The sequence below is a fragment of the Lutjanus erythropterus genome, chromosome 2, assembly GCF_056507025.1.
Source record: "Lutjanus erythropterus isolate fLutEry1 chromosome 2, fLutEry1.hap2, whole genome shotgun sequence".
NCBI classification, from domain to species: Eukaryota; Metazoa; Chordata; class Actinopteri; order Lutjaniformes; family Lutjanidae; genus Lutjanus; species Lutjanus erythropterus.
The window spans coordinates 16,233,852-16,261,364 of record NC_139318.1 but is presented as its reverse complement, the minus strand read 5'-3'; the positions used below and the strand labels follow the sequence as shown (position 1 = coordinate 16,261,364).

The following is a 27,513-nucleotide window of genomic DNA, read 5'->3' as shown; positions in this document are numbered from 1 at the left end:
GTCGACCATTCCAGTGGAGAAAATGCTTTACAAGCTAGACGAGAATTACCTCGTTGTATGCCTCTGCCAACCAGTCAAGTTCCATGTCTGTATAATAAGTGGACATATTTGCTAAGTTTGAAAAAGTTTTGAAATTCTGTCAAAGCATTCTTAGGATTCTGAGTTTATGAAATTGGGAGGGACAGACAACCCGAAAACATAATGCAACCGATCATGGCTGTCGCCGTGCTGGAGACGTAAAAGTCAGAGGGTCTCTATGAGCCGTGTTTCCTCTGCATTGAATTGCCCAGCCTTACCTGACTTGACTCACTTTTGGTACCAGGCATTCTCAGTTTTGTTTTCCACCGCAGACAATACCCTGTCAGCGTACCTCAAGTTTCTTGCACCAAACTGTGTTGACATCATTCAACCCAACACAAACATAGGAACAATGAGGAATATTGAAGGTGTGGCTGTGTGTCACAGCAGGATGACAATCTTTGTTTCAGAAAAGACTGACAAAAGACTGTTAAAAAAAAAACAAAAAAAAAACAGTAGAGTTTTGGGAAATCCTACATCAGGTGATGGGACGACTCCGGTTGCTCCATATTGCCTAAGTGATGATTCTGGTGATGTGTCTCTGACCTTTTCTCTTGTAACAGTGTAGTCACTGGTGCTAACTCTTGAAGTTACAGTAGCTGTCATCAGGAAACTGACAATGAGGATACAGCAAGTTCAGGCAGAGACAGGAGGCGTCAAGTGGTTGGGGAACGAGTTTATAACTGGTTGTTCCAATAAATTAAAAGGCATTACCTTTTATGCCTTGAACATTTAACATCTGGTTAAGGTTTAGCGGTTGTACTACAAATCTTGGCCACATAATAAAACAAAGTTCATTTTAACAAGGGTTTGGAACCGTTTCACTATAAATGCATCATGATTTTCTGTACTTAGTGCTTTATGTTTTTTGCCCCTGTCCCTCAGACAGCCTGAGTCTGCCACTGAGGACAGGAAAGTCTGTACATGATGGTGATTATGTTACAAAATCCTGAGCTGTAATGAACAAATTCATACCTTCTCGACGAATTTGGCTATTTCTACAGCAATATTAAAAAAATCTCAAGGTCAAATAGCCTTTGAGGCACCAGGAGCTGGTTTATCTCATTTATCTTGTTGAGGTAATAGTGATCTGAGGGTAATGTTTGTGCCAAAGACACTCTTGACTTATAAGTTACAATGAGTTCTTTCCGCTTTCAGTGACTTATAAAATTGCCAGACTATAGTAGTGAACATTTAGAGCAGCAGTGTTGAACAATACTGACACCACGACTCCTCTGAACAAATGGGATCGTGCCACTGCCTTCACAAACGTCCAGGGCCCCGTTTCCCAGAGCCTTCGTAGCGCTACGTGCGTCGTAAATTGTATTTTAAGCAGTGGTGGACAGTAGTGAAGTACATTTACTTGAGTACTGTACTTAAGTACATTTTTTGAGTATCTGTACTTTACTTGAGTATTTGTTTTTTTGGAAACTTATTACTTTCACTCCACTACATTTCAAAGACAAATATTGTACTTTTGACTCCACTACATTTCTAGGAAGGTTGTTTTTACTTTTCGACTGAGCTTTGAAGTCAGCTGTTGGTGTTTTTTTCTTTTCTAAAATGCAATTGGTCACATGCTGTGTTCCTCACAGAAAGAAACCAATCACAGTAGCTCCTCTCAAATGAGATTGATGTAAAAGTGGAAATAGATCATCCAGGTGCTCTGTAACAAGAACAAGCAAACTCTCCCTCTTTCATTCAAACAAAAAGCGGTAATGGTGACAGCAGGAGAAAGACAAAATTATATCTCAAGATGTTATTATAATTATTAATTATTCCAGGTAGCTTTTAAAGTTGGATTGTTTTTATCAGGGTGAAAAATACAGCATAATTCATGTATATATACTGCCTCTGAAGACAGAAAGAAATCTCAGTTATTTAACAGACTTGGAGAACTCCTTACAGTTATCTTCAATCTAATGTTATGATGTGATTTTAATACAGTTACATCAGAAAATGACAATAGCTGTACCTTTTGGTTTTGACTGTATTTCTATGTTGAAGTTTTTATAGGTGTTTCTATAGACTTTGTGTAGCAGAGTGGTTCTACAAGCATCAGTGCATCATTAGATGGTTTCAGAGAGTTACAAGCTTCTGTAAATGCATTGTGAAAACAATACAGTGTGTATTGGTATTAGAAAATGTACTTTGTAATTTGTACTTTTGAATACTTAAGTATTTTTAAAAACATGTACTTTTGAATACTTAAGTATTTTTAAAACCAAGTACTCTAGTACTTTAACTAAAGTAAAATTTTGACTGAGCAACTTTCACTTGTAGTTGAGTAATATTTGACCAGGAGTATCTATACTTTGACTCAAGTACTGGGGTTGAGTACTTTGTCCACCACTGATTTTAAGGTCTCCCTTAAAGTTTTCCCAACTCTGGGAAACAGCCCGTAACCTTAAAATAAAACTTAAAATACAACTTACGACGCACGTAGCGCTACGAAGGCTCTGTGAAACGGGGCCCAGCAGGTTTTCTGGTGTTGCGGTCACACCTCCTCTGAGCGGAGAGGCAGGCGCATGTTATCCAGCTGCTCCAGGAGCTCCGCTTCAGTCTGATCCAGCGGTCACTGCGCCCCGGACGCTGCAGGGATGTGGTTTGATTTTCTCTGCCACCCGGCGTGGGCTGTCGCCACTGCGCTGCTGGCCTTCGTCGTGCGCCTGCAGAGGAGAGGACGGTGGGATCCGCAAACCTGCAAGGTGCGACTGGAAGGAAAGACCACGATAGTGACCGGAGCCAACACAGGTCAGTGAGACTCAACCTGCCTCTGTCCGACTGCATGTTCAGGGTAGTGTCCTGCACTTTAACCTAAGAATGCGGCAACAAGGCGCCAATTTAAGTGGAATAAAGTTGGCTGTTTGTTCTTGCTTGAGTGTTTAAATTATGATATGTGGAAGATGTGTTTGTCTGAATAATAGGAAGTTTGGATTTTAGAGGAAACGCCATAACTAGCAAATGTTTTACAGCAAGGTCAGAGTAATAGCAGGCGAAAAATCCAACTAAGACAAGCTTTACATGAAGATTTCACTGTCATTTCTCTTAATATCTGTATATGACTGAGCTATATGAAACTTGAAACTTGTTTGTGACATGAGTTTGCGGCATGTTATCGATTTGTAGGCTAGAAAGTATCATAACGAAAGTGGCAGGAGGGAAGGAAAATCTCAGCAACAATTAACTGACATGTTCCTGAACGAATCTGTATCTGAATCAGATCTTTTGTGAATCACTTCCGTTCGTCTCTGATTAGAGTGACTTTGAATCAGCTGCAGAGCAGACAATAGTTGCTTCATAATCACCACTACTATATCATCTTACCAGTTTTGTGTCCCCTCAAAGTGACAGATGTAAAGATGTAAAGTTTTCTGATTTTTGTGCATATCTCTTCCCCAAGCACCCAATCTGTGCTTTTTATACAGCATATAGGTTTAAATATTTGTAACAGATTCATGTTGTATTCACTATGATATGGTATTTTTACTGTGAGGTTTCTAACAGGTTGTAAGTTATTACTATATTGTCGCACCCATTTTGAAGCCACTGCTCTTTTACCTTCAGTAGTCTATAGTCCATGTAATTAACAAAATCAGCATGAAAATTTTGATCTGATTTTGTACCATATATATCAGTCATTCCCGGTCACTGGAGATTTTATTTGGATTACCAAATAAATAAAAGAAAGTAAGATTTATATCTGCAATACACATTTTATAAAGCATCTAAAATGTGTTTTTTTACTGATGAGTGGAAAAACAAGAGTCTGTTTATGATGCCTAAATGCACTTATTTTGTCGCATTTATGTATTTAGGCTAAAAAGTTCTGTTTTGTTTTCCTGATGAGAGGAAACCAAAACAATAAGATGTCCTGTTAACTCAGCCTGAGTGCATTTATTTGTCATTCATAAGATATTTAACATGTGCATGTTTTCAATAACACACATCAAGATAATACAAAGTGATGTGGAAATGGCAGTAAGAATGGTCACGAATGTTCATTTATGCAAAAATGAACTCTTCCCATGATTTATTGGTAGTTAGGCCTATTGTGAAATGGATCATGATGCTTTGTCATTTATAAAAAGTGGGTCCCCAGAAGAAAGTTTGGGACCACCATCCAATATGATATTGATAAACAAAGTGGTTAAATTAAAGGCTGTTAAATTCAACTGTTTTTCTCTTGGTCTTGATTAAAATAGGTCATTAAAAAAAAAACTACAATTTAGATCAACTGAAATTACACTTTTTTTCGTGGTGAAATTTTCAGCTCTATAGCCCAGTCTAAGCACCATCTCATACAAATAGTACTATTCAAAGTGCTTTAAACTTTCTCACATTTTGTTGTTGTCATGAGTGGCAAACCTAAACAGAAGCTGCGATTATCTTTTCCACGCACTAAATTTCCTGTTCACTTTCTTATCAGCAATCCTACATCTTTGTTTGTTCATCTTGTTTTTGCAGCATGCCAAAATCAGCACCCTCTCACCTAGCAAGCATAGCACTGCTTGCGAAGGAATGAGGACAAATACTATAAACCGGTGCCAGTGTCTTTAAACACTTTCAAAGGGCCCATTCACCCAAACTACAAAAAAACCCACAGATTTTCTTACTTGATCAGTGAAATATTGTGTTTTATTGACCAGATTTTGAGTGACTCTGGAGTCAGAGAAGTGAAAAATGCCTGCATTATTGAATGATATAATACATGCTGTCTTACAAGATGTTTATATGTGCAGTCCATTAAAGTATGCTGATTTGCACTCTAGACAAACACCAGCATGAAAAGAACAACTTGTGTTTACAATTCCTGGAGTTTAATCCTAGTGAAACAAAACAGGACCAGCTGGAAAACTGAAACAGTGTATCATCTGTGCATTTGTTCGTGATGGTGATTCAGAAACCAGATGTTTTGTTGTGAACCCCACCATACAAGATCACCAACCGCACTGTCTTGCCATTGCTGGAGTGCTCCTTTAAAGGTCTGCCAAAAAGATCATCTGAATTTTAAGTGTCATTGTCCAAATTAATCTCATCAGAAACGGGGCTAAAGAAGGATCTAGTTGATTGTGACGTAGCTCATTCCTGGCGTTGCACTAATCTCCAAGTTATGAATCTCACAGCACTTTAGCATTAAGTAATAAGCTGCAGTCATTGGTGAGTGCAGGTAACTTGTTTTTGTTTTGTTAACATTTTATGGATGAGAACATGATGGACCCTCTCTACTTGCCCATCTGTACTCAATATTACAGAGGATATTACATAATATATTAAAAACATCTTTGATAGTCACCAGTGTTTGAAAAGTGGCTCATCAAATCCTTACAAACACATGTAAATTACTCAAACTCCACAAAGAGACAACATGACATTCTAGTTGTGAGGGATGTCCCACTGCCCTGTCCTGGGTATTTTTAGACAGTGTAGTGATCAGATGCATACATTTCCTATGTCTGACCTGTACAGAGCGGAATTTAAATTGTAAAACAATGCACATTTTTCTTTTTTTTCCCCACTTTATTAGTTTTCACAACTGGAAAAGGAACATTGTGTACAGAAGTACAAGAAAAACAATTCACCTTCATGATCCTAAATTAGAAGTAGTATGTTGTTGTGAGAAATGCAATGTTGGATCTTTTTTCATTCAGTTTGACTGCCCTAATTCCCTCTACTCAAACAGGCTGAGCTAATACTTTGAAATATTGAAACTAGTTTCACACATTCTTGTTCACACAGGAACAAGTTGTTTCCCAAGAACTTCAGAGTTTTTGGTTTTGTGACACAGTACCACATGCCTCAACTGAAAATGGAAAGCAGAGCTTATTTTTTAAAGTCATGATTTACTGTAACATGCTCATTTCAAACTTTCAAACACTCAGTATGTCAGCCTTGCTTCAATGTACTTGTGCTTTCTCATTTCAAAAAGCCAGCTGTTTATTGCTTTCTGCTTTATGACTATTTGTGTTATCATGTAGTGTAAACTGATTTTTGCTCTCTTTCCAACCTCTCTCCTAGGGATCGGGAAGTTCATTGCCCTGGACTTTGCACGTCGCGGGGCCCGTGTTATCCTGGCCTGTCGAAGCGAGGAGCGGGGGGCGGCAGCACTTAAAGAAATTAGGGAGAAAACAGGAAATTCTGATGTCCACTTGCTTCTGGTGGACCTGTCTTCTCTGGAATCTGTCAGGAAATTTGCTAAGAAGATTCTTGAGGAAGAGAAAGCTCTCCACATCCTTGTCAACAATGCTGCAGTATCAGGTTACATATATCCACCCACATGGAAATGGGATTACTTGTTTTGAGGCTGCACTGGTAATGTAAGGGTGTGGGTCGGTTGTAATGGTTAGAGAATATGTTTTGTAAGTGCAAAGAACTCTTAAGAATAAACATGCAAATGTGTTTGTTATGTTGTATATCTGATCTGATTTATAAAATTTAATTGAAAATTCCACTTTTTAATTTTACCATCAGGATTACCCAGGCAGATAACCAAAGATGGGTTGGATGCGTCTTTTGCCACCAACCACCTGGGACCATTTCTTCTCACCAACCTGCTGCTGGGTAAGACGTTAGTGTCTTGTCAACTTAACATAAATATACACATTTAATTTATTCAAGTAGCTAAACTTAAAAATTCCAACATTTATTATCAGAACACCTCAGAAATTGTAAACCTGAGTTCTTCTAACTTGAAGTGTTATGACTTGAAACGATGAGCTGAATGAATGTACTGTACAGAGTTCAATCAGCTCATTAAATGAAGTTTCTAACTAGCATATCAGCTGAATTCCCAGCATGCATTGTTTGATAATTAAAACTCTCCTGGGACCCTTCTTTCTTTGTGTTTCATTTTCTCTCTTGCTATGTATGTCTCTGTTTCATTTCAGACCTGCTGAAGCGTTCAGCTCCGTCTCGTATTGTCACCGTCAGCTCAGTGAACCACAAGAGGGGAAAAGTGGACTTCTCTCATTTTCATGGCGAGAACCTCCAGTATTGCATGGATACTGTCTACAACCACACTAAGTTGCACAATATCATCTGCACCAATGAGTTAGCACGCAGGCTACAAGGAACAGGTAGGCTAAAATCAAGACTGTTATAATTATCATCCATTAGCAGAGGTATGGACTCAATTCACAAGACTTGAACTGGAGTCAGAATTAAGTCACAAATTTGATTACTTTAGACTCGGCCTGACAAAATCAAAAGAGACTTGCAAATCAACTTGGACTTTAACACCAGTGACTTTACTTTGACTTGGTACTCTTTCGTCAAATCCAGATATTTAAACTATGTTATTTTAAAGTCCATTTAGATTAAAATGTACATCTGAAAGATTTTGCTATCAATAATGTAGTGCAGAAAACAAGTGGGGTTCTCCTCTGGGAAAAAACAACCAGTAACCAAAAAGAAAAAAAATTACTCTTTATATCTTTGCTTTAATAGGTTGCCCTTAGGTCGTCATCAGTTATTTTATGTACTGAAAGTTATAATATGCCCACATACTTGATCTGCTAGCTAGAAACATATAGGGGCTGATTTATTAAAGGTTTGCATGTTTAAAAACGTGTATAAACTTGATATCACCAGCAAACAAATGTGCAAACCGATCTACTAACGGGGTGCACTGAGGATTGCATCTTTCAAATGTGCAAGACAACATGTACTGTTCATTTGGTGCATTTCCCTTAATGAATATGGAGTATGGGCCATTTCTACCCTAACGTATAAAACACTGGTGGAGAACATGCAAATAGGTTAATTTAGCACACAGACTGCGATTTACCAAGCCTGGAAATAATTTGCGGTGACTCTATCTGTATTTTAAGCTAATCACTCAGCGGTGCACACAGATGGTTGCTGTTATTGTGGTGAGGAGGAGACAATCTGATTCAAAGTCATTTCTGATGTGTTGTTTGGGGAATGCATTTATATTTATTGTCATTCAGTAATCCTTAATGCAGAAAAACATGATGATTAAACACATTTATTGCAGTCTGTTTGCAGCCAAACGAAACATTCAAAGTTCTCGGGGCCTAAAGAAAATTTACACTGACATTGTGATGTCTTCCTATTTCCTCCTTTTCACCAACATTACATTTTAACTGTTTTTTTCACAGGTCTCTCCCCCTGTACACTCCTCTTAATTAGCACATTCCTCTCCCCAAGTGTGCACCTCTCTTCCATCTCCAGTTCCATGTCACATAGAACCCACCCGGGGGATCTAAAACTGCAGTGTATTTTATAAGGGTGCCTCTTGTCGTCCAAGGGTTCAATGAAGAATCCATGTTGTAATCTTCTGATGAGGGAAAAACGATTGAACCCCATAGATTGTACCACTGATTAAATTGAGAAATCACCCTTTAACACCTATGCCTTCAACTCTGTCCTCCAAAAAGGGTTCTTCTGATGAAAAGGACTCTTTGTCTTGACAATCTCTTTCCTCGAAAAAGGTTCATTAGAAGCACATAGCTCAGGATCAGTCGTTTCGGAAAACAATTTTTGTAAACACCACCATATGTGACTCATTTTAACTTAAGTTTTTTTATGCACCTCTGTGCCTACCAGTTGATCTCTCAGTCAAACACTCAGTAGTTTTATCACACCTAGGACTATACACTGTGTATCATCTGTTCTACAATACAGGTACTTCATTTTTATCAGAGAAATGTCCTTTGTTCTTTGATGAAGAGGGCAGTCATAGATTCTAAACTTTAGCAAAGTATTGCAGCTGAATCTAATTTTCCCCTTCAGAGTCATTTAAAAAGATCAGACAGAACAATCTGCAGAGGAATGTCTGCATTCAGACTTGTTGCTGAGACTGGTGGCCCTGCTTACAGTTTCTCTGTTTCTATCTAAATTTTGTGTCTGTGTGTGTCTTTGTGTGTGTAGGTGTCACTGCAAACTCTGTGCACCCTGGTGTCGTCATGACCGAAGTGATGAGACACTATTCATGGATAGTTCGCTATATTTTCAACCTCATTGGATTTTTCTTTTTCAAGGTGAGCACATTGTTGCATTTCATTGCAGAGCCACAGCGCACATAGTTTCTCCACTCTCATGTCCTCAGATTTGAAACGTTACAGGTTGAATGTGACTCAAGAACCCTTTCCTCCTCTGAGATTGTGGATTTTTACAATATAATAAAAATAAGGATTAAGTGATTTATTGCAGTGATATCACCATATGTGAACAGTGAGACAGCTGTTAGATATTCCCTCCCTGTGTGTGTGTGTGTGTGTGTGTGTGTGTGTGTGTGTGTGTGTGTGTGTGTGTGTGTGTGTGTGTGTGTGTGCGCGCGTGCACATGTGGCCATGATGCACCACCTGGCTAAAGCATTGTTGTGCAGTGAAAATTTATTGTTTTAATAATAGATTTTGCAGTCAGAGCACAAATTCAATATCCAAAGCCAATTCTTTGCTATAAAGCCGAGGAAAACAAACTGAAGAATCACCAAATGTTCCACAATGTTCCACACAATAATATAAAGCCTATATGAACTAAATTTAGAACTTGGTGCAAGCAGTTGTTGACAAAATGCTTGTTTGAGACTTCCAGATGTGCAAGTCAGCACTAGAAATGCCAGTGATTTTTGTTGTGGTTCTTTTGGTTTTGTACTTTAGCACATGGAATTTAGAATCAAACAGTGATCATGGGGTTGAAGTACTGGTTCTCAGCTTTAATTCAAGTGTATTAAGATCCTCATCAAATGAACAATGTAAGAACTTTAGTACAGACTCGAGTCTTTTGGCAACCTAAGGATAAAGCTGATGTTCTGTATTGCTCCTACTGTTCTTAAATCCAGTGTAAAGACCCAAAAACAATGAACTGACGGTTTGCTAAACCTGGCCCCACTAGTTTCCAATCCAGCATGTATGAGGATTACAATAGCAATGATTCAGCCCTCAAATTCCTTGTTTTATAAAACAATGGGTCCTTTACATCAGACAAAAGTAGATGAAGTCTGGGATTCAAATTTTTATCCCAGGATCCTCAGTTTGACACCCTAAAATGACAACTGTCAGGTTGTGTTAGCTGTAGCAAGCTAGCTAACGAATATCAATTCTATGAGATGGTTGAAAGCTCCATCTCTGGTTGGGTTTTTAATGATGACTTCGACTTTTATGACAACGAGGAATCTTTAAAGGGTCTTGGCTATACTCATACAGGGTTGGGAAATAATGTCCAAGAAATAATAATGTCCAAGTTCTTAAGACAAGTTTTAAAAACCTAGAAATGTCCTTCTGTTTCAAATCGAAACGGCCTGAGCAATATCAACAACAGATTGCAGTTTATTTCACCCATGACATTGTTGTTGTCAGTTTATACAAACACTTTTGTTTCCTGGAATCCATGGCTAACAGCACCATGTAGTGTGTCACATATAACCAAACTGCACACACAGCTTTCACATTCATGCCACTTTCATAATACACGCTTTTTTTTTTTTTTTTGGTGGCAGGTCTGTTTCACACTTGTCTCTTTTCAACCATTCTCAGAATTCAGACTCTTCACCTTCACTTTTCCCATCTTATGTGCATTTGTGATGTGCATCTGTAGGGTCAGACTATGCTCAGCGACTGGTTTTAGTAGACACACATCAGGGCGGAGATTATGTGAAATTTTTGTTTGACTGTCTCATGTTTATTCTTCACTTTGTCCGTCTCCCTCCCAGTCTTCAGAGGAGGGCGCATTCAGCCCGATCTACTGCGCCGTGGCAGAGGAAACAGAGGGGATCACTGGCAAGTATTTCGACAGCGACTGCTCCCTGGTTCTTCCCGCCCCTTTAGCTCGAGACGCTGCCCTCGCGGTCAAGGACTTTGAGATGTGCGAGAGAGTGACATCAAAGCTTTGAAACGACTATCAGGCACATGGAGGCTTGATAAGAGAAGAAGGGTCAAATTCCACCCTTGTGCTAGATTTCATAAGGAAACTAATTTAATGAGCTCTAATGAATCTTCCTGGATATGTTTTATAGGTAATTGGAGGCGACATGAACTGACTTGTTTTTTTAAAGGAAGCACATTGAATCATGTCTTTATTTTTTTGTAAAATGACAAAGCTTTGTTACTGTTCCCCGCATTGGCGTAAATAACTGACTAACTGTGGTTAATCACTCAATACTGAAGTAGATGTCATGCTGTCTGAGTAATTTTCATTTATGAAAAAAGTTCATATGTTTTCTAGTTGGTCAAAAAGTCCTGTGACTTTAGTTCAGGAATGTGAATGAGTGAAATGAGAAATTTCCTGAGAAAGACACACTTCTTCAGAAATGACAGCAGAAGCTCCAGTTGTGACACAATCATTTCCCTTTATTGACTTGATTTAAAACACAGTAAAACATTGGAGCGTTCAGTGCTTTTTGAAGAATTTGTACAGCATTCATCCCCTCCTGTCTTCAGCCTCTCTATTTGGCTGCAGAGACACAGATAGTGAGAGAACAGTGTGGTTACCAAACAGGTTTTTAATCACAGTGCTATCACTTGTATCACTCTGATGTGTCTGGTAATCATCTTTTGATAATAAAAGAATATATTCAAGGTCAAGTTGTGAGTATCACTACATCTTCCAACACTCAAACACTTGTACCTTTCTGATGTTCCTCCACTATTTCATGGATGATCTCTTCAAGCACAGGAGCAACATGATCCAGCTGTTTGGGTGAAAGACGGACTGCGATCTCGACTGTTTTATCCTGGACACACAAGAGAAGTGATTTTTATTCAGAACAATTCTTAAAGATTATCAGTGAAGGTGGTGTGTTTGTGTGTGCGCTCACTGAATTTCCACCGTGTTCCACCTGAGGAAGCTGTTGGACTGTAACCTCCTCAAACTGACCGTCCTCTGATCGGGGCTCCATGTCCTTTCTACCCTCTCGCTCCTGCAAAACACAAGAGATTTTATACAAAAATTAAAAAATACTACAATACTGAATGGAGTCTACAACCCCAATGCATTCCTTCAGTAAGCATGAGTATGAAGAGCCACAGTATCACCACCATTCATTCCTTATCAACAAACCTAAGACAGACAGTTTATCAGCTCCTGATAGGTGGTATGGCTCTGTGGACAACCTCCGCTTGAGTTTTGTTTCGTTATTTTGCAAAACTAAAACACCAAACTGCAAAACTCATGAGAAATGTGAGTCCAAACTTGTCATTCAAATTGAGAAAATATGACTCACTTTTTTAAAATGACCGAATATTATTGCATTTTTGCAACTTGGGCTGCAACTATTATTTCCATTATTTATTTATATGCCAGTTGTTTTCTTGGTTATTAAAATGGCTGCTACAGTTTCCTAAAATCCTGTCTCATATCATCAAATTGTAGTTTTGTTCATCCAACATACCAAAGATGTTAAATTCACTATAACAAAAAACAAACAAACAAAACAGAGAAAAAGCAAAGGGAAGTTTGCCATCCTAGGTTGAAAATTACTATATTACAGTGGTTGAAGAAGTATTCAGGTCCTTTACTGAAGTAAAAATACTAATACCACACTGTGTAAATACTCACAAGTTAAAGTCCTGCATTCGAAACCTAAATGCTCTTAAAACATCAAAAGTAAAGTATTCATTATGCAGAAAAACACTCTCTGTCAGTGTTTTAGTATTATATTTTAATATTACTGCTGCATTGTTGCACTGTTCTGCTGCAGATGTTTAAGGCTGAACTAATTTTAACTACTGCACTGTTATATTATAAGATCATGTTTCCAGTATCACTGTCCTGTGAAAAACGGATCTCTAAAACTTTTTATGGTGTCAAAAAGTATCCCTGTTTTCAGCTGTGTGATGATTTTCCAGGAGGTTTTTAAATAACATATTAACTTAAAGAAGTACAAGACTTAACTCAATCCGTAAAGCAACGCTTAATTCTTCAGATGATCTGAAATGTTCAAATTTAAAATCACAAAATTTGGAGATACGTTGTTTTCGCTGGACAGGAAGGGTATTAAAATTATAATCTTAAAAGTAACTTGTAAGTACAAGTATCTCAAATTCTTATTTAAGTACACTACTTGAGTAAATGTACAGTACTTAGTTACATTCTATCCCTGCTATTTGATAATCAAAATATTTGCTGATTATTTTAGGTCTATTTCTTAGAAACAGGATATTGTGCAAAATCATGTTACATAATCAAATCGATGCTCTTCCAGTAAAGCCACGAGGCAAAATAAAGCACGACAAAAGTCTTATGAGAGTTCACTGCTTGTTTGATCAAAGTCGAAAGACATCAGCCCAACTTCTGCACTCTGTCCAATCACATTCGAGCTGCTTACCTTCATCAGCATCATCTCCTTTGGGCTGAAGAAGGTGATGTGTCCCTCTGTCCTCTCTGCCAGCAGCGCCACCAGGCACACCAGCACCACGCAACCAGCCACTGCTCCGCGCATGCTCATTCTGCTCTGTCCTGGACACATACACACACATATGCGCATACTGTACACAGGAATATATACAGAGCTACAGTGGAGTCAGTATTTCCACATGAACTGGGGTGAGTGGCACTGAGGTCAAGCAACTTACAGAAATTTTCAGCAGTGGGAAAGAGAGGCGACAGTCAAAATAGGTCAGCATTCAGCATTTTGACATGGGTGCAGTGTGTGTGTGTGTGTGTGTGTGTGTGTGTTTGTGTGCCAGAGACAATAAATGAGTTTAGAGGAAGCAGGACGGGGGGGATCCCATGTCATTATGCAAGGCAGAGGTTGACAAACACAAGCAGACACAAGGGGCAGAGAGAGGTGGGAGGACAGAAAAGAAGCATGAAAGTCACAAACTGCTCCACTGACAAGTGAGATAAGAGGCTGGACTTACAACAGCAAGACAGTTCTGCAGACAAACGTTAGGGAATGAAGTCGGTACGTCAAAGAGGGGAAAGAGTAATGGAGAAAATCCAAGAGCCTGAGAAGCAGACGAAGAAGCCATCTGTTACTCACGTGCTGTGTCAGCTTTGGTCAGTTGCTGAAGGAAGTGTGCTTGAAGATGAGTAGAGCTGCACCGGTCTGAGCGTCAGCTTGTCCCACTCAGCCTTTATATCAAGACCGCTCAGCCTTTTACTGTCCTCCCTCACATCCGCTCCTCAACAGGCTCCTTCAAGCACTCTCCTCCATGATCCTGGAAACACACGTATTACTCAGGAATCTGGCTTTTTATGAGGGCTGTAAGCACTTCATGCTGTATGTATGTAGGCCATTGAAAAGACTGACAAAATGACGCTTTGATAGCTGTGTATTATTACAGGATGTGTACATTCTACACACTTTATTTCTATTTATTTATCCTTTATTTAACCAGGAAAGTCTCACTGAGATACAATATCTCTTCTATCAAGGAGTCCTGGTCATGATGGACAGCAAAAAAATACAAAAGGTTTACATATTGTGCCAATATGTCATTTAATTACATATTTTTTCTTAGTAACTGTAACTAATCACTATAACATCCATTTTGAAATTAAATTACATGTAGCTAGTTACATGTAAGCAGTTAGTCTTCAACACTGCTAATATCCTATTAAACATCTGTGTGAAATTTTGTCACAATTAGCAAATTAATTCTTGAGTTACGGCCAAAATCTGAGCAGTTCCTCCTTGTTTCTACGTGGAAGTTTGAGTGTTGGTGAGGTATTGTGTTCACAAGAATGGGACGGACATGAGGTCACAGTGATCTTGACTTTTGACCACCAAAATGTAATCAGTTAATTCATGAGTCCAACTGGTCATTTGTGCCAAGTTCGAAGAAATTCACTCAAAGTGTTCTTGAGATATTACATTTACAGGAGCGGGATGACCCAAAAACATAATGTCTAAGACCATAGCTGTTGCCAGCATGGAGCCATAACAATGTTTTTAAAGGGGGCTAAAAGGAATCATGCCAAATCATAGCACTTACTACATATTGAATAAGTCTAATGTTAATATTTGTAGACTTATATTATAAAGAAATCACTATTCAGCCACATCTTTTCATTCATACAGTGCAGTAATCTAATCTAATCTTAAAATAGACTCCTGCTAACTGAGAAGTTCAATCTCTATGTGACTCATCAAGTTAAATACTAAAAAAGATTATTGTGATTAATGTACTGGATTTCAGTTTTTTGTTTTTTTTTGTTTGGTTTTTTTTTTTTTGTGTGTGTGTGTGTGTGTGTGTGTGTGTGTGTGTGTGTGTGTGTGTGTGTGTGTGTGTGTGTGTCTAACAGCCAGGAGAGGATGTGTCCAAAGAGGTCAGTCATAAATTCTCTGTTCTAAACTAATATCCAAAACCATGTGACATTTATGACCTGCCAGCAATTTATACTTGTGTACAAACAGACCCACATGCATCTGTTCCTTGGAGACCTCAGGACTCGAAGGAACTTTAATGTTGCTTTGTCCTGAATATGACAGTGAGCTGTTTTCCTTTGGGATGGTGAAATGTTCTCGCAGGCTGGGTTTATGCTGTCATTCTCTCAAGGAGAGGACAATTTAAAACATTGCCAGGGTTTTACATGGTTTATTATGATTCAAGTACACAAATACATTTTTGTATCTCATCAGCAGCACCTCTTACAACACCACCACAATGACGCACAAGCTCCTGTTACATTTTTCCTTCACTTAGGGTTCAGATCTTTTTCTAGTTTTTTTAATGCTATATTATATTTCCAGATATTCATGATTAAAAGGCTATGTACAGTGCACGTAGGATGAGTAATATATATGTATGGTAATAATTTGAAAGCTGACTTGTACATTTTTAAATTTTCCCCTCAACCTTATACACATTATTTCCTTTCACACCCGGTGTGTTGGACTACAGAGTCAAAAATCTTTGCAAATGTATAATTTACTGCTTACTGTATTGGACTTTCCCTTTAAAGAATACATCTGGCGATTTTCTGTATTTTTCTTATTTTCAGCTATTCCCATTAAAGACCCCTAAACACTGTATCTGAGCATTTCCTGCTATGAAAGTGCAGTGAGCAAGGTCAGTCTAAAAAAACGGATTCAGTCAGACTAGGTATGTGACATCATAAACCTAAGAAACCAATCCTATTAATCAAGGGGACGGCTCTATAAATATCATTAGCGGTGATGCCCTGCCCGCAGAAGAAGCCACATGTAGCTAGCTACTATGATTTGCTAGCACAAGAGAGTATAAGCCAAGTGGAGCTACTTAATGGTAGGGGTGGGGATTGGGGTGTGTGAAGAGGGTGGGGACTGTTTGCATGTGTAATGCACAGTTATATGTAAGCCATTTTAACAAGGTCCTTGAATTCATTATGCAAGCCTATGATATATTTATAGCAATGTAAAAAATAAAGCAAAATGATGACTTGAAAAAAAATGCTTTACCAAATAAAAAATCTGATGTGTACAGGATTTTCTGTTCATATAAAATGTGTTTTTCCTTTTAACGTGAAGTGCTTTGGTGATCCATCTTTAATACAATAAAATAAAGTAACTGGAAATGGCCTGAGCACGTGCAAAAAAATGAATTATCTTTGGCAATGAATGCAGGCTACAATGGCTATAACTAAACTTGCGACAGAGTGCCACAGACAGGATAGAGAGTAAGGAAATATGTGGAGATGCTGTAATGCATGGTTGTTGTTTTTTGTGGTATTTATTAACAATAAGAAAAATATAAAATAATGCATCCTTTAGACGTAGAATATGCAGTTGCTTTTTTAAATGCACCAGAAACATACTGCAGTTGATTGTTGATTCTCATTCCCAGGTCATCAAAAATTCAGATACTTTGGCCCAAACACAACAAAAATAATGAGAAAACAAAGAAATGTTGGCAGAGGGCAGGATCTCAGCAGATAAAGACACCATCACACACTTCCAATGGGTCATAAGCAATGTCTAAGATAAATTATTTTTATACGAATCTATACATTGTTTGTCGGGAAAATCCTGCATGGTATGCCTATATTTCCTTACATTCAATGTTGTAAACTGTGATTCCGCTCAGTATCCAGTAGGTGGAGGCTTCCTTGTCGGGTCTCGCGTTGTCTGGCTGGCATCGCGGTATTTAGATCATGTGGTATTTAGCTGAAACGCACCGACGCCGTCTTTTTACCGAGGTGAAGAAGCGGAGCAGACACGCACTGCGTGCTGCTGCAGACATTTGCTAATCATGGTAAGTGAAGCGGTGTTGCGTGTTATTACAAAGTTTGTTATTATAGGATACAGTTGTAGGCTCTTGGACGTTACCGACACTTTACAAATAGAAACGTCTTTTCTCATACTTACTGTTTTGCAGTTTAAGGCCTCTCAACGTGAGTGCAGCTGTTAGCCACCCATGTGGCTAACATTAGCTTGAAGAAACGTCCTTAATTTAAACTATGTATGCCGCGCAGAAAGAAACGTGTGAGGCTTTGTAATTCGTAGTGATACAGGTGAACCCAGTGATTTGTAACTTTAGTCGCTGCACAATAGTTGAGTAGTGTTACCGCGCTAATATTAGCTGAGCTACTAGCATAAGTTAGCTTAATAGTAGTTTCCTGCACGGGCCCAGGTCAACACGTGGGTTCATCGTGACGACAACGTGGCTGCGCATAAACGTTACGGCACTATACCACTGTGCCATTAAACTTCAGTATGAATAAACGTGTATTAATTATTGCATTTAAATGCTATAGTACATGCTTGACCTTCGTAATATTAGCTAAGATGCTACCACATAGTAACTTGTGCTCTACGGTTACCACGTGGAAGCTGGTATTCATGTAAAGTGTGGACAAACATTTAACACGAGCCACTGTTCTATATATATTGTAGAATAGATGTTACCTTATGTCAGTGGTTGTCCGTCTCCCTCCAGTTAATCAACACATTTACCTCTCCAGGTGCTGTTACACGTGTTGTTCGAGCATGCGGCAGGCTACGCGCTGTTCGCCGTCAAAGAGGTGGAGGAGATCGGCATGCTGCTGCCTCAGGTGGGTCTGAAGCCCTCACTCCTTTTTTTCTGTTTTAATTTGTTGTCCGGGTGGAGGAGATTTAAGTGTCATATAATAGTATATTTGGATTTTGTGTTTATTTCGTTTTGTTTTAAATTGTAAAAAAAATAATGGGTTTGCATATTTAATTTTTAATGTTTAAAAATTGTTTAATAGCCTCTGATTTTTTTTTAATGTTTATTAAGTAATATGGGGTATTTGTCAGGGATACACAGTACTGATTTTTTTTTTCTCACCCAACAAACAGATCCACATTTTGTGTTTGCATTTTAAACAGAAGTTCATATAATCTGGAGATTATTCATAGCTTGAGCTCAGGGTATCAACAGCTCTGATGTAGTAGGTCTGAACAGTCAAATATATTATTGTAAATGCAGTTAGGCCACATGCAATATCCAAATCACAGGAGTTGCAATTTATTGATAAAAGTGAGATTTTTGCCAAAGAAGTACTGTAGTGCTGCAGAGATGCCCCTGCCTACAAATCCTGTTCTCTAGATGCAAGAAAGCATCCCTAGAATTATCAGGGCTGAGATTTAACAATTTCAGAATATTAGAAAACTATTAACTTTCATGTGTGTTTTAGGTGGAGGAGAGCGTGCTGAGCATTGCAAAGTTCAACAGTATGGTGAGCCTGGCTGCCTTCTTCCCATTCAAGTCAGCCCAGGCTGCTCTGGAGAACATGAACGCCATTTCTGAAGGCAAGTGGACTTTGACATCGTGCTTCCTACATTGTTGGTTGTATCGATGTCCTCAGTTGTAATGATGTTTTTATAATCTGTCAATCCACTGAATCACTGTGCTGACAGTCTAATGTAAACCCTGAACTTCTGAGGACAGCCTTTTGAAATGGAGCAGTGGCTAAGCAGACCTGACAAGAATGGAAAATTGAACTTTAGGTGGTTTGATTCTGGAGCTATGCATTCAGCTATTGCATCTAATTATTTGCAGTTTAGTTGTATCAATTTTTCCTGATTGGACTATGACTAGTTGATTGTATGAAAGAATAAGCCTACCAAAAATTGTCAACAATTAGTCTGTTGAAAAATTAGTCGGGTGGAGACGAAATTCTTCCTCTTATTTCTCACTTAATTTCATAGTGGCTGTGCTGTACAGTCTAAGCTTTATTTCAACCAAGTGCTACAGATAGGTGAGTAATCCCCCCTCCTTCCCTTGCAGGTGTGGTTCATGCTGACCTTAAGTTGTTCCTCGAGACAAATCTTCCACTCTCTGGGAAGAAGAAAGCTGTGTTGGGGGTTTCCGATGCAAAGATCGGAGCAGCTTTACAAGAAGAATTCACCCTTTCCATCCAGACTGGTGGGGTGGTGTCAGAGATAACCAGAGGTGAGGAGATGCTTGTCTGTTTATTTACCATTTGGGAAGAGCATGCTTGTTTGCTTTTGGTGGGTTTTTTGCTAGATTCAGTAAATCTCATTTTATTGATAGTGTGGCCTGTTGTGATGTCATCTTGTGATCCTGAAACACATGAAGGTTCATACTGAAAATCTGAACAGCCCACTGGTCATATGCTGTTTTGCTACTGTCCCACATAACTCCAACAAACCACCTTTATCTGCTGTTTGTCCTGTCAGGTGTGCGTCTGCACTTCCACTCCCTGGTGAAGGGTCTAACTGCCCAGGCGGCCTCCAAGGCACAGCTGGGTCTCGGCCACAGCTACTCCAGAGCTAAAGTCAAGTTCAATGTCAACAGGGCCGACAACATGATCATCCAGTCCATCGCTCTGTTGGATCAGCTGGACAAAGACATAAACACTTTCTCTATGCGTGTCCGGTAGGGTCTTTATCCTGGCACTAACAGATGTTTCTACTGGTTGAAAGGAAATGCTTTATGGTTTTGCAGTGCTTATGTGTGGTTTGAGTTTGGCTGTCACACATTGTGTTGCATGGCAATGGTGTGGTCCTACTTCCTGTGTGAACTCTTAGTAACACTGAAACTCACTGGTTAACTCAGCAGGAGGCAGTTTTGGTGTTGTGGGCCCAAAAACGCTGGGTTATATGGGTCTTGCTCTTTTATGTACTAGCATATCAGTGATGGAGTGTTTGAGTGGCTTTTTTTCTTTGTAAAAAGTTTTGGTGTGGTGGGCCTTAAAATGTTTGACATTTCTGATTGGCTGTAGTTTTACTGTCTGTACCGTAACATGTCAGTGTTTCAAGTGTGTTTTCTGTTGGTTAAGCATGCGGTGTTAAGGAGTTTCCTCCAAATGCTTACCACAGACAGTACACCTTAGAGTGCTGGCTGTATAGAAACAGGAGGGACATCAACCTCTCCTAACACATCTGTTCTGCCAGATGTCTGGTGGGGCGATATTGTTGGGGGAGACATCATTGCCATTGATTCACATGTGCAGTCACACTCAGAGCACGCTGTTGATTTGTGTTGTGATTACTGGGATGTGTAGCTTGAGCCTTGAACATTACACAGAGGCTTCACAAGTGTTTTCCCTAACAATCTCTTCTCTGTGTGCAGTGAATGGTACGGCTACCACTTCCCAGAGCTGATAAAGATTGTGTCTGACAACTCCATGTACTGCCGCCTGGCTCAGCTCATTGGAAACAGGAAGGAGTTGACAGAAGAGAGTCTGGAGAGCCTGGAGGAGGTGGTGATGGATGCTGCCAAGGCTCAGGCCATCCTGGAAGCGTCACGCAGCTCAATGGGTCAGCAAAAAATCTACAAGTGCTCTAGTCTGATGGTGACAAGTGCAGCTGCAGTAACAGCTGTCTTGACTAATTGATCAGAAAAAAATCCTTATCCTGAAATACATGTTAGTATTTTTGTGAGACAGTCAATACTGATGTGTAGCCAGTTGTGATCCAGGGTTTATGCAGGTCCTAGACATCAGTCAGGAATTCATCTGAATTTTAGGCCTTAAAATATTTATACGATTTTGATAGATCTTAAAGATTAGGTTATGAAGGTAACATTACTTTTATAAAGTTGCATTAACTTCAGTTAAAGTTGTATTGATCATGTTGCAACAATTACATAACAAATTACGACATTAGCCGTGGCTAAATGCTAAGCCGCGATTAGGCCACCGTAATATAACCATGGCTCATAATAGTTGACTTCAGACTTAATCCTTACCATTCAGTCTGTCATCAAAATAACATACAAATTTAAAAACAAGGATTTTATTGCTTTGTGTATCACTTTGATATCTGTACACCATGTTTGTGACACCACACCTTGCCCCTTTTTTGCTCACCTTGGACCAATAATTGTCCTTGGTGATAACACAGGGGGGCAGAGCAGCTCTCTCATAAACCTGTAGTGATGGCACAAATCCTCGCTGCGGATCCTGTCGGGAGAAACAAACACACATTGCAGTTCAGATGGTGATGTTATTTGAATAGTAGTATCCCTCAGTTTAACACCTTCTCCTCCTGTTCTCCAGGTATGGACATCTCTCCCATTGACCTGATTAACATAGAGAGATTCTCCAATCGTGTCGTGTCTCTGGCTGCCTATCGGCTGGAGCTGCAGGAGTACCTGCGTTCCAGGATGAGCCAGGTGGCTCCAAATCTAGCAGCCTTGATTGGAGAAGTGGTACGTAGCGTTCTCTGTGTGTGTGTGTATATATGATATGGGACCAATGATGTTATACCAAAATCTGTCAATCCACTGAATCTATGTGATGACCAACATCCGGTGCTGATGGTCCTTAATTTGTGCTCGGCACACAATTGGACAAAATCCATCTTAGATTCCACTGGACCCCTGAATGTTGTATGCCAGTGGAATTGACTTTGCTTTCTTTTCCTTTAGGTCGGAGCTCGTCTGATCTCTCATGCTGGCAGTCTGACCAACCTGGCAAAGTACCCGGCCTCCACCGTCCAGATCCTGGGAGCAGAGAAGGCCCTGTTCAGGTACTGGGGCACCCCCTCCCTGCTGGGGAAACAAGTGGCAGCAGTGATGGCAGGGCGGGGCCGGAGCAGAGCTGGGTGACCGGAGAAGACAAAACTCTGAAGTCTTCTCTGGAGTGATCCCTCTCGCCCTTATGCACCCCCACAGTCTGAGCAGCCACTCGCAGCATTGAGGTAGAACTTCTGAACAAGCTAGTTAAAGCCTGATAAGCCCTTTTTTTTATCATTTATACTGAGTTCCCTGAGATGTTAAGTTGTAGAGACAGGAGGCTTTGACGCATTGAGGGTGTGCTTGAATTGAAGTAGTGGGTTTTTTTCCCCCTGTGATTGGAACAGTAACAGCTACTTTTTTTTTCTTGGGCTAAACTTCTGTTAGCACAGGACTAGTATTACCCGTGGGGCTCATGTGATCCCAAACGCTGACTCACTCATCTTCTCACTAGAATTTTGCAGTAACTCCCGTTTCTGCAGCAGTGTAAAGTTAGTCTACCCCAAAATGTGGAGTCTGAGTCAGTCAGTTCCACTGAACTGGCTCGGGACTTCTCCACACATTTGCTCATATTTAGTAGTTCCTCCACCAGGGGGAGATGTTCAGTCTTTGTTAGACCACTTAGTCATATGACAATCTGGCCTAAGAGGTGCAGTTTGGCACAAAATGGCATGATGTACTTATACCCATAAAACATTTCTCAGTCCTGTGCTTTGATAATCATCAGCATTTGCATTTGAGCGGCAGACATGCTTGTTGACAGAGGTTGTGACTTCCTTTTGTGCCTACTGGATAACATTTGGCTGTTTAACTGTGCACCTTGAATGTGAACCGGCTATCTTTTCCTGCAGAGCTCTAAAGACTCGTGGCAACACCCCAAAGTATGGTCTCATCTTCCACTCAACATTTATCGGACGTGCTGCTGCCAAGAACAAAGGCCGTATCTCCAGATATCTGGCAAACAAGTGCACTATCGCCTCACGCATTGACTGTTTCTCTGGTGAGTGACGAGGCCATGTGGAACAATACTTCATGTTAGCTTACAACACACGTGGCATAACTGCAATGATGCTCATAATTTTTCGTCAACAGTATTCATCCCTCGGGTTGATGTTGAAAAGACAATTCCTGAGCAAAGCCACACACACACGTCTGTTAAGACACTTAAGACTGCTCTAATTTTCTGCTGGCTTAGCTTGATTTTTGTTGTTCGCTGTCTTACAGAGGTACCCACAAGTGTGTTTGGTGACAAGCTGCGTGAGCAGGTTGAAGAGCGACTGTCCTTCTATGAGACCGGCGATGTGCCACGGAAGAATGTGGATGTCATGAAAGAGGCTGTGAAGGAGGTGAGATCAGAAAAATGTTTGTTCAGTCTGCAGCTTGATGAGAAAATGGGTGGTATGTCCAATAGGATGTGATTTAACTGTCAAAGTGAATTTGTTGCCATGGTTTTCTGAATGTCTTATAATTAGGGGTGAGGGAAAAAAAAAATCAAATCCCCTTTACTTCACGTGTAATATGAACATGTGAGCGCAAAAACATTTGCTTTGAACTTCTCATTTACTACAATGGTTTGCTGTGCAAGCAAGAATGGCTAAATGCAAGTTATTTTTAGTTAAAACTTGTATACAGTACAGGAAATATTCATTCTCTTGTAAAGTCACTACTGCGGTTTATAACTTTTTCTCATGGTTTGTTAAAAAAGCAAAGCAATCACAATAAATTGTAAGATCAAATCGCAATACTTAAATCATAATACATATCTACTTGGAAACTGAGTATAATATCCACATCAGGAGATAAGTGTATCATCCCAGCCCTCCCTATGATATGTTAGTCTGCTGTTGCTGTGAATGATGACACCTCTTTCCCTGACATCACTGTGAGGGTAAAAACTGATTTAATGAGCCTGACACAGCATTATTAAGAAAAACCTGATGGTTTCACACTGAAAATGTTTAATTACACCACGCTTTTTTCCCCTTGCTCTCGTCTTAGGCTACTGATGTTGCTGCTGAGATAAAGCGGAAACTGGAGAAGAAGGAAAAGAAACGCAAGAAGCGTGAAAAGAAGTTGCAAGAACTTGAAGCAAATGGCGAAACAAATGGTGAAGCTGAGGTAAACCTTGTGTTTTTTTCCGCATCCGGCCGCATGTTTTGGTTTGAGATTTGACCCACATGTGGTCCTGTCTCAGTGTACGACATGCTATATCAGCCTGACTCCGAACCATTGGCTGGTCCAAAACAATGGACTTGATCACTGAAGTGAGTCAGACAATGCAGCCACTTAAAGGATACAGTCTACATTTTTAACACTAGCTAAGAAAAGATCTGGATTATTACATTCTCCTGATTTTTGCTTTCTTTTATCTCCTCCAGGTGGAGAATGGAGAAGCAGAGACCCCTGTAGCGAAGAAGAAAAAGAAGAAACAAGCAGCCGAGGAGATGGAGGTCCAAGCAGAGGAGACCCCCGCTGCAGAGAACGGACCTGAGGAAACACCGGGGAAGAAGAAAAAGAAGCGAAAAGCTGAGGCAGAGGAGGTAGAGGCAGCTGCTGTCACTGATAATGGAGCAGCAGAAACAGAAACTCCAGCCAAGAAGAAAAAGAAACAAAAGATTGAGGCAGTGGAAGAAGAGCCTGCAGAAGAGACCCCAGAAACACCTGTGACAGAAAAGAAAAAGAAGAAGAAGAAAAAAGAGGCAGCAGAATAGACGCTGTGATCAAAGACTGAATCTATTTTTGTGTACAGTTCATTTTTACTCTTTATTTGAAGTTAGTTCATGTACACATGTTGTACTGTCTTTTTTTTTGGCAACCTGAAAGAGCAGGTTAGACTGTAAAGAAATGCTTATAAATGTGCCTTGTACTTCTGTAAATATTGTTTATCAATAAACCTTTTAAAGTAAAAATGTGTCATGTTTTACAGATTATAGGGCAATTTTTTTGGGATCCCTGCAAACTGTCTTTTTTCTTTAATTGTGTGAACTGCCCAAATCAAATGGGATTGTTTCTTTTCTATTCTGATTTGGGTTACTTTCTCATGCAACTTTTGCATTATTCGTTTGCAAGACTTTTGTAGAAATGTTGACAGATGTAGTTCAGAATATCCCTAGACATCCTATAATATTGGATATGATCAGTTTCTGTGAAGCTGCTCATGTTATGATCCCACCTCTCCAACTCTGCATCTATACATCTGGTTAAATGTAGCAGCCATTGCTCCAAAAATAGCTATAATTTAAAATTTGGTTCTTTGTCATCCTTATCTATAAATGATATAACTTAAGTTGCTCATTAACTTCTAAATGAAACTGAACATTGACTTCAGTGACCTAAATGTATACTTGTGCATGAGAGTATTTGTGTAACCTTCTGTTTTGTCAATTCAAGACTGACTAGTGAACACTGGTATCTGATATTAGCTACTTTAACAAAAATATGAACTAAGTAAAAACACATCTGAGTAATAAGTCCTAATTGAACACTGAGGTTTTCAGTGTGGATGTACAGGTGCATCTCAAAGAATTACAATATCACAGAAAAGTTTTTTTTCCCTGTAATTTAATTCAAACTTAAATTTTAATATTTTAGATTTATTACACAAACATTTCAAGCCTTTTTTGTTTTAGTTTAAGTATGGCTGACAGGTCATGAAAATCAAAAATCCAGTATCTCAAAATATTAGAATATTTCCTAAGATCAGTACCTCAAGGATGTATAATACAGAAAAGTCAAACTTCTAAAAAGTATGTTCATTTATGCACTCAATACTTGGTCGGGCCTCCTGCACTAATTACTGCATCAGTGTGGTGTGGCATGGAGCCTATCAGCCTGTGGCAGTGCTGAGGTGTTATGGAAGCCCAGGTTGCTTTGACAGCAGCCTTCAGCTGATCTCATCTGTAATGTGGGGTCTGGCATCTCTCATCTTCCTCTTGACAGTATCCCCATAGTTTCTCTATGGGGTTCAGGTCAGGTAATCAAGCACAGTAATACCATGGTCAGCAAACCAGTTCTGGGTTATTTTTGTAGTGTGGACAGGTGCCAAGTCCTGCAGGAAAAGGAAATAAGCATCTCCAAAAAGCCTGTCAGCAGACTGAACTATGAAGTGCTCTAAAATCTCCTGTAGGTGGCTGTGTTGACTTTGGACTTGATAAAACATGACATGGCACCTTGATTTCCAAATGAAATGCAACATTTACTTACTAATTAGAGGACTTTTGACCACTGAGCAATGGTCCAGTTCTTTTTCTCCTCAGCCCAGGTAAGACACTTCTGACATTGCCTCTGGTTCAGGAGTGGCTTGACATTAGGAATGTGACACTTGTAGTCCATTTCCTGGATGCACTGACTCCAGCCTCAGTCCACTCCTTCCTCCCCCAAGTTCTTAAATCACCGTTGCTTGATAATCTACTCAAGACTGTGGTCATCCCTGTTGCTTGTGCACCTTTTCTTACCACACTTTGTCCAACCAGTCAACTTTCCATGAATATGCTTTGATACAGCACTCTGTAAACAGTCAGCCCTTTCAGCAATGACCCTCTGTGGCTCACCCTCCTTGTGAAGAGTGTCAGTGATTGTCTTCTGGACAACTGTCAAGTCAGCAGTCATGATTGCAGTAGTGTGTACTGAACCTGACTGAGAGATGTGTGGTATTTATACTGCACAAATAGTGATTTACGCAAACTTGACATTAAATATTCTAATATTTTGAGATGCGTTTTGTTCTATTTATTTATTTATTTATTTGGGCTGTGGGCTGTAATTATCACAATTAAAATAAAAAAATGAATAAACATTTTAATTTACTTGTACTGACTGCACTGATCTGCACTAGGGCAGATTTCTTGTCATTTTTCTGTCTGTCATTTCACATTATTTGACTGGTGCATCAGTAGTATTTATTTGAACCTATTTATCTGGCCTCTTAGTACCTCATGTGTGTTACAGAATCTTCAATTAGTCCTTTACAAACCAGTTAGATTTTATTTGACTTAAGGGACAATGTGCATCATGTTTGTCTTCTCAACAGAGATGCAAGGCAGTGCAGATTTCCTTTAACATGGTCCTAACATGTCAGTATTTGTTTTTTAACCAAAGGTCACTGATTACATGCATAATAGACATTTTTCACAGCAGCTATTTAGACATGAAATAGTAGATCACAGGTGTTACCAATGATACTAATTAAGGTCAAAAGAAGAAGGGAACCACGCCTGTTTACCTTATTACCATTATGACTGCCGTGAAGAGGTCTGTTCCCACAAATTACATAAGGATGGGTAACTGCCAGTGTTACTTTTGTGTAAGAAAATTGCAACTTTGTGCAGACAAGTTAATCAAATTATGCTGCGTCCGACACAATGATGGCGGTCGGACTCTCCCAGTTTTTAATTCCCTACTTCCGACCGACTTTTTCTAGCAGAAGATTAGAAATTTTGGACTTCCGATAAGCACAAGGTCCCATTCCATTTAGTGTAGCAGAGCCTTTCCAGTGAGCCAACATGCACAGTAACAGCACTCTGACTCTGTTTAACATGAATGGATCATAAACTTAATTAAGTATCATTGATAACTGTCTGTGTAAATGGTGTGAAAAAGGGTCTGT

The 27,513-nt window shown here is 39.5% G+C and overlaps 3 protein-coding genes and 3 non-coding genes across 6 annotated transcripts; 5 read left to right on the top strand and 1 right to left on the bottom strand.

Annotated features, from left to right (window-relative positions):
* The first annotated feature begins 2,557 nt into the window (after nucleotides 1-2,557).
* LOC146331346 (retinol dehydrogenase 12) lies at nucleotides 2,558-11,290 on the top strand. Its single transcript, XM_084729825.1, has 6 exons — nucleotides 2,558-2,832; nucleotides 6,097-6,336; nucleotides 6,550-6,639; nucleotides 6,966-7,154; nucleotides 8,971-9,080; nucleotides 10,754-11,290. Exons 1-6 carry the CDS (start codon nucleotides 2,679-2,681, stop codon nucleotides 10,931-10,933), a joined length of 963 nt encoding a protein of 320 aa, XP_084585951.1. The 5' UTR covers nucleotides 2,558-2,678; the 3' UTR covers nucleotides 10,934-11,290.
* A 79-nt stretch (nucleotides 11,291-11,369) lies between these two features.
* mlnl (motilin-like) lies at nucleotides 11,370-18,008 on the bottom strand. Its single transcript, XM_084729816.1, has 6 exons — nucleotides 17,870-18,008; nucleotides 14,024-14,201; nucleotides 13,367-13,497; nucleotides 11,858-11,959; nucleotides 11,668-11,773; nucleotides 11,370-11,493 (listed from the first exon to the last, which is right to left on the bottom strand). The coding sequence occupies exons 3-6, from the start codon at nucleotides 13,484-13,486 to the stop codon at nucleotides 11,486-11,488; spliced, it is 336 nt and encodes a 111-aa protein (XP_084585942.1). The 5' UTR covers nucleotides 13,487-13,497; nucleotides 14,024-14,201; nucleotides 17,870-18,008; the 3' UTR covers nucleotides 11,370-11,485.
* Nucleotides 17,139-24,817, top strand: nop56 (NOP56 ribonucleoprotein homolog). Its single transcript, XM_084729804.1, has 12 exons — nucleotides 17,139-17,216; nucleotides 17,926-18,015; nucleotides 18,622-18,736; nucleotides 19,215-19,379; nucleotides 19,628-19,826; nucleotides 20,523-20,710; nucleotides 21,451-21,602; nucleotides 21,822-21,922; nucleotides 22,760-22,908; nucleotides 23,133-23,254; nucleotides 23,907-24,026; nucleotides 24,287-24,817. Exons 1-12 carry the CDS (start codon nucleotides 17,214-17,216, stop codon nucleotides 24,617-24,619), a joined length of 1,737 nt encoding a protein of 578 aa, XP_084585930.1. The 5' UTR covers nucleotides 17,139-17,213; the 3' UTR covers nucleotides 24,620-24,817.
* Nucleotides 20,248-20,380, top strand: LOC146331344 (small nucleolar RNA SNORA51). Its single transcript, XR_014772658.1, has one exon. It is a non-coding gene; the product is annotated as a small nucleolar RNA SNORA51 (small nucleolar RNA).
* Nucleotides 21,243-21,372, top strand: LOC146331343 (small nucleolar RNA SNORA26). Its single transcript, XR_014772650.1, has one exon. It is a non-coding gene; the product is annotated as a small nucleolar RNA SNORA26 (small nucleolar RNA).
* On the top strand, nucleotides 23,757-23,824 carry LOC146331342 (small nucleolar RNA SNORD57). The gene has a single exon (XR_014772657.1). It is a non-coding gene; the product is annotated as a small nucleolar RNA SNORD57 (small nucleolar RNA).
* Nucleotides 24,818-27,513: the final 2,696 nt, after the last annotated feature.

Bases quoted from the DNA above. Each gene is read 5' to 3' on its own strand.
- LOC146331346 (XM_084729825.1), top strand. From the start codon at position 2,679: ATGTGGTTTGATTTTCTCTGCCACCCGGCGTGGGCTGTCGCCACTGCG. The intron at 6,640-6,965 runs GTAAGACGTTAG...GTTTCATTTCAG, and splicing joins TCTCACCAACCTGCTGCTGG to ACCTGCTGAAGCGTTCAGCT. The intron at 9,081-10,753 runs GTGAGCACATTG...TCTCCCTCCCAG, and splicing joins TTGGATTTTTCTTTTTCAAG to TCTTCAGAGGAGGGCGCATT.
- mlnl (XM_084729816.1), bottom strand. From the start codon at position 13,486: ATGAGCATGCGCGGAGCAGTGGCTGGTTGCGTGGTGCTGGTGTGCCTG. The intron at 11,960-13,366 runs GTAAGCAGCTCG...TGTGTTTTGCAG, and splicing joins AGGAGATGATGCTGATGAAG to GAGCGAGAGGGTAGAAAGGA. The intron at 11,774-11,857 runs GTGAGCGCACAC...TTGTGTGTCCAG, and splicing joins TGGAACACGGTGGAAATTCA to GATAAAACAGTCGAGATCGC.
- nop56 (XM_084729804.1), top strand. The intron at 18,016-18,621 runs GTGGGTCTGAAG...TGTGTGTTTTAG, and splicing joins TCGGCATGCTGCTGCCTCAG to GTGGAGGAGAGCGTGCTGAG. The intron at 20,711-21,450 runs GTCAGCAAAAAA...CCTGTTCTCCAG, and splicing joins AGCGTCACGCAGCTCAATGG to GTATGGACATCTCTCCCATT.